Genomic DNA, 6,000 nt, shown 5'->3' on the forward strand with positions numbered 1-6,000 from the left:
GCCCGCTCCTGGTACTTCATGACGGCCTAATACGATGATGTTTTAAAAAAAAATTGTGACTGAGTCAACCACCATCATTTTCGTCTCGTCTTGTCACCGAAAGTTAAAATAGATTCAGTCATAATTTAATCTCAGAGTAATACAGGTCAAAGAGCGCCCCTTTTCAGCTCAATACGGGACGGGTGCTTTTGTTTTTTCGAACCAAAAAGGAATAAAGTCCCAAGTACACAAAATGTGAGGTGGGGGCGTTTCGCTGCCCCTTATATTTGGATTCGCACGCCAAACCCGCGAACCATTTCCTGTATCAGTCACCCTCGATACGCGCTTCGAAGCCTCGAACCGGAAGGACAAATCACTATTAAGAAAAGCTCCCAGGCTTTGTTCCGGTCAACAGCGTGTGCGCAGTTTGGTTGCAGAAATCCGAAGTTCTTAACGTGCGTTGCATCCCTCGACATGGTGAAGTTATCCGCGGAGCTGATTGAGCAGGCCGCTCAGTATACCAACCCTGTGAGAGACAGAGAGCTGGATTTACGAGGTTAGCTAAACTTTCTTCATCGCTACCTAGTTAGCTTAGCTTCGTTTGGCTAAATGCAGGCCCGCGCTCCATTCAAAAACTGAGTTGGTTGGGGTTTGCACTGTGTGACGTGAGCAGCAGAGTATTTACTGTTCGGCTGAGTTACGTTACTGTTTACCGTGTGACTGTTAGCAGTAGCATAGCAATTGCTCAGTGACTGAGAGCAACTCCTCCACTAAAGCAGATAATCGGGTCTGTGAGCTAAAGCACCGGTAAAATCTAGCACCGGTATCCACGGGGAGTTCTATGAAGCAGCTAAGTTACATGAGGTTTCCATCAGGTGGTCCGTGTAACGTTATCGCGGTACTGGGCCTGCTAGTGTTAGCATAGCTCTCCTACATGGCCTCCACCAAATGCATGGAGCTTGTGGGGAAATGTTGGAATGAGTGCTGACGCCAGGGACCGTCTGTAAAGCACTGTCTCATTGAAACGTTTCCAAGGGTTCTCATTACAAACACTTGCCATGAGAGGATACTATACGTTTTTTAGAATATATTATATAAACACTGTTTTCAGACTTCCTATTAATGTGACCCTGGTTTAGACACACCCACTTATATTCGGGCTTGAGAGTGAACATGTTATACTCAAAACAGTCCTGTGCAAACTTTAAAATGTGTTGAGCATTTGAATTAGAGGTGTGCATCTTAACTAGCCTCATGAATCGATTCATAACAATGTATTGATGCATTTCAATGTATCACATCCACAATTTTCTATGTTACTCCAAATGGCTGCTTTTTCATCAGTTAACACACTCAGACATACATGAACTCTGTATTTATTTAGAAAGTTCTTTAAAATGTATAGTAGTTACTTTTGTCCTGATTCTGAAGCAGCGCTGAATATAATGATGCAGCGGTGGGACATTGCTAAAACAATGAACATAGCAGAAGTCCTAAATCAATTGTTCTATCACTGTATCGATGCAGTCGACATTTATCATAGCTCATTGATCTTTGATCTTTATGGATACAATTTGATGCCATTTTCTTTTTCTCTATAGGTTATAAAATCCCAGTGCTCGAAAATCTCGGGGCAACTCTGGACCAGTTTGACACTATTGACTTCTCTGACAATGAAGTCAGAAAAATGGATGGTTTCCCTCTGCTCAAAAGACTGAAAACACTGTTAATGAACAACAACAGGATTTGGTAAGTTACGGTTGAATCCTTGTATAAAACAAAACATGTTAATCTTGAATAATCATATTGACCACTCTCCTTGTATACCCTTTATACAATGCTTTCTCCAGTCGTGTAGGGGAGAATCTCGAGCATGCGCTGCCGAGTCTGTCTGAACTGGTTCTCACAAATAACAACATTCAGGAGCTGGTAAGTACATTTCAACAGCATTTACTGCAACCGAACCAACTCAACCTTTTGTATTTGAAATTAAAACGTTGATTGCAACATATACGCTGAAATGCTAGAAAAATTTGAACTCTTCCACATTTTGATATTCTTGTATTTTGTTACTTCCATGGGGATCATTTTTCTGAAAGCTAAAGTTATTCAACAAAACCACAGGCTCCAAAGTGTAGATGTATTTTAATGATGTTTTAATGGGTTAAAGGGCTTAGTTTTTTTTGTTTAAGTGGTATTTCGTGTAAAATGTCACTCGTCTGGACCAATGGCCTAAAATGAATCTCTCCTTTTATACGTTTTCTAATTAATTTGTTAACTCTGCCTCAATTTTTAGGTGAAGTGAAATAAAAATGAAGTGCTGGGAGGCAGGGCTGAGACATACCTGTGGTGTTTTTTGTTTGTTGTAATGTCATTATTTACTTTTTAAGGGTGACTTGGACCCTCTAGCCTCAGTGAAGACCTTGTCCCTCCTCAGGTATGAACCATAAGTACTCAACTCTTATACTTTTTGTGCACTGCCTTATCATTGTACATGTTAATAATCACTGAAATTCCAGCCTGTTAAGGAATCCAGTGACCAACAAGAAGCATTACAGGCTCTATGTTATCAGCAAAATTCCCCAAATCCGTGTGCTTGACTTCCAGAAGGTAAAGCTTAAGGTAAGTGCAAGTGAGCGGGTATATTGTGCATATTCTTAAAAGTCCAGATTGTAAATGTTATGTAATGTGGGACATTAAGCTGTTGACCAGTCCTCAGTGACTATTACAGTAATGGGGATGGAGGCTAAAAAGTACAGACTGGTTAACTGTTAAACTTCGCACTGGATAAAAATAATGACTTGTGGTGAATGGTGTTTTTTCTTGCCTGGCCTTGTCCCCCCTTGGATCAAAGCTCAGTGTGTGATTAACAAGGGTTTTCACTTAAACTGTGTGATATCATCATAGGAGCGCCAGGAGGCGGAGAAAATGTTCAAAGGCAAACGAGGTGCTCAGCTTGCAAAGGATATTGCCAAGCGAACGAAAACGTAAGATAAAAGTCCACATAAGACAGCAGCTCCTCAGAACCGCTGGATCCTGGCAGGTGGAATTGGTTAACTTATCAATAAAAAACACTGTCACAACTTGGATGTCTGTGTACTTCAGAATACATAGTGATTGACAAACATACAGGAATTGGAGGAATCTGCTTAATTTGTTCCCCTCTGGCTATGTTAAGCTGTTCAGGCTAACTTTAAACAAAATTTGCTCCAGCAAGTGGACCAAACACAAACCCCTCTGCGGTGGTGATTAAATATATTAATTGGCCCGACCATATAAACCTTAAGCCAGTAGCGTTTACCACAGTGCTGCTCAGGACTGCTGTCTTTGGACAATGTATCAGTTTATTTGACTTAAGAAAAGACACTACACTTCAGATTGACTACACTGGTTGAGAGGTCAGAGATGCTGTGTTTGTGCACATTGTCTAAACGAGGTGTGTTACTTTCAGATTCACTCCTGGAGTGGCTGTGCAACCTGAGAAGAAGAAGACGGGGCCTTCTCAAGCAGATGTGGAAGCTGTCAAGGTTCACTTTGTTCATTTGAAACTGTTGACGAGTTTTTGGGTTGTCAAGATATCAAAAGCAGATTTTTATTGATTGAACAAATGTATTATTGGCCTGACCCTGTCATAGAATAAATATTCTACAGGGAAATTCCAGGATTTAAAGGGGTGAACAGTATTTGTCGGCTAATTTCAAGCTTAACATGAATCTGTTTGTATTTCAGAACGCCATCGCCAATGCCTCATCACTGGCCGAGGTGGAGAGGTTGAAAGGGATGCTTCAGGCGGGACAGATCCCGGGCCGAGATCTAAGACAAGGTCAGTGTAAAATTTAAACAAGACGACTGGGGACAGATACTTGTACCTGTTTCAATGATCACTGTGTCAGATAAGGAGATTATTGACATACATTTTTCTGTGTCGTGCCCGAATGGTATGACGGACTACATACTGCTAGTCATATGTTTGCATACTTTCGTTGCCAGTTGGGAAGTGCTTGCAACTGACTTCCGATTTAAACATGATTCATTACATGGGATAAAAAATGCATTTGTTTCCAAGATGATATCATATAGTCTGACCCCGGCATCAATCCTCTGTGTCATTGAGCTCTGTTGTTGTTAAGCTTTTAAGAGAACATCACGGAGATGCTCAGTTCCATTGGCTTACATGTTTTGTTGCCATGAAGAAACTGGTTCATTTCCACAAAATGTCCTGCTGCAGGAACTGATCACTACAACACCTAGTGTGGAGTAAAGCCCAATCCCATTTCACCCCTTGGCCTAGCCCTTCCCCTTCATTTAGCTCGTTCCTGTACTGTCCGGTAATTAATATAATTTCAATGTATTATGGTAATTGTTTTTACACAACGGTTTTAAAAAAACTTCACCGTTAGCATGCTAGCAATTAATTTTTTTTGTGGCTTGATATTCCCATATTTTCTCATGATTTAAAGGGCATCACCCTCTTTGAAGACCCAATGCACTGGATTGAACCTGCGTTTAGCAGCGACGTTAACCAACTGCTCCTCTAATAACAAAGCATCATGGCAGGGTTGCATACAGACCACTGCAAGCAGCTTGAAGCTGTGTGCTTTTGATTTATTAGTGAAATATTGCCTCGCATCCAAGCCATTTAATTTCAAATGTCATTGATTCACCTGCAGTACCATAGAAGTTATTTGGATATTATAGGTTTGTCACTTTAGTATCTGCAAACAATAGCATTGGTTTAAAACCTGGTATAACTACAGCCTTACCCAATTGATTTGATTTGTTTATCATTGCATTTTGATTTTTGTTTGTTAAATCAGGTTCAGGTGAAATTGTGGAAGAAGAGGAGGAGGAGGAAGAAGAGGAAGACACTGAACAGATGGAAACACACGTGGAAGGAGATGCTGGAGAGCAGATGACTGAGAGAAATCCAGAGGAGGATGATGAAGATATGGTTCAAGAGCCCCATGTTAATGGCTCCTGAAAACCATGAAAGAAATTTTTTTTGTTTTTTTTTATGTTGTGAATTTCTTCTGTTGAACGTACATTTACCAGGGCTGGTTTTTTATTTTGTAAAATGACCATTAAACAATTTTGAATATTCAAATTGGGATCACTTTCTTGATTAGGCAGCCATTGACGTTCCAAGCTGAATGCAATTCACTTATGTGGTATTGCACTGGATTGAGAGAAGAACTTAAGCCATAAATTCCTGACATATTCTCAATAGGAAGGATCACATCCCATTTACCATTGACCTTAAAATACAACCTGTCTATCCATTTTCACGAAATAGCCTTGAGATCCAATCATGTTGCTGAATAATGTGCTACTTATAGGTCAAGGTATAGACCTATAGTGATATATCAAAGCTGTGGGCCCAATGTCTGCCCTATTGCTTGTTTGGTTAATCAGGAAAATTAATCCCATTTTTGATGGCTTGAACCTGCTCGAAAACTCACCAAAATGCGGCTGCGTATTTTGGAGAAATTCAAAATAAGTGAATAGCGTCCCCCAAAGAGCAGCCATATCACCACATTCATTTCATTACGGACGTAAAACTCCCGGATTGATATGCTAGACCAAACAGGAAGTTCTCCATTTTTAATTAATTGGAAATTTCTGACCATTTCCATGTGTTGTATTTCCACGGAAATTTCAGATCAACCCAAGGGTTAAGCTTAAGCACTTCTTTGTGACTTAATAATTAACTCCACCCATCCTTGTCAGTTTGTTTTAATGTAGCAGTGTCAGTGGTCACATATTCCTATGATGTCTTTAGACTGTTGCAAAGTGAAAGATTTATACCAGGGGTGTCCAAACTTTTTATCCCGAGGGCCACATGCAGAAAAAAATACGAAGGTCTGGGCCACTCACGCCGCCACGCCCCCCTGCCCTGGAGAAGACTGTTAACAGTGCGCCTCAATCGCGTCGAGTTGGGCGACACTTAGTGTCTAAACTGAGAAGTACAATACAGTGGGCCATATTCCATTCCATTACATTTCATTAAGCTGACTCTTTTAT

The 6,000-nt window shown here is 40.6% G+C and overlaps 1 protein-coding gene across 1 annotated transcript; it reads left to right on the top strand.

Moving 5' to 3' along the window:
- Positions 1–334: 334 nt before the first annotated feature.
- On the top strand, positions 335–5,083 carry snrpa1 (small nuclear ribonucleoprotein polypeptide A'). Its single transcript, XM_062390541.1, has 9 exons — positions 335–535; positions 1,581–1,728; positions 1,830–1,908; positions 2,370–2,416; positions 2,499–2,601; positions 2,887–2,966; positions 3,431–3,506; positions 3,709–3,802; positions 4,797–5,083. Exons 1-9 carry the CDS (start codon positions 454–456, stop codon positions 4,958–4,960), a joined length of 873 nt encoding a protein of 290 aa, XP_062246525.1. The 5' UTR covers positions 335–453; the 3' UTR covers positions 4,961–5,083.
- The last annotated feature ends 917 nt before the right edge of the window (positions 5,084–6,000 follow it).

Source organism: Platichthys flesus, chromosome 1 (genome assembly GCF_949316205.1).
Source record: "Platichthys flesus chromosome 1, fPlaFle2.1, whole genome shotgun sequence".
Taxonomy (NCBI): Eukaryota; Metazoa; Chordata; class Actinopteri; order Pleuronectiformes; family Pleuronectidae; genus Platichthys; species Platichthys flesus.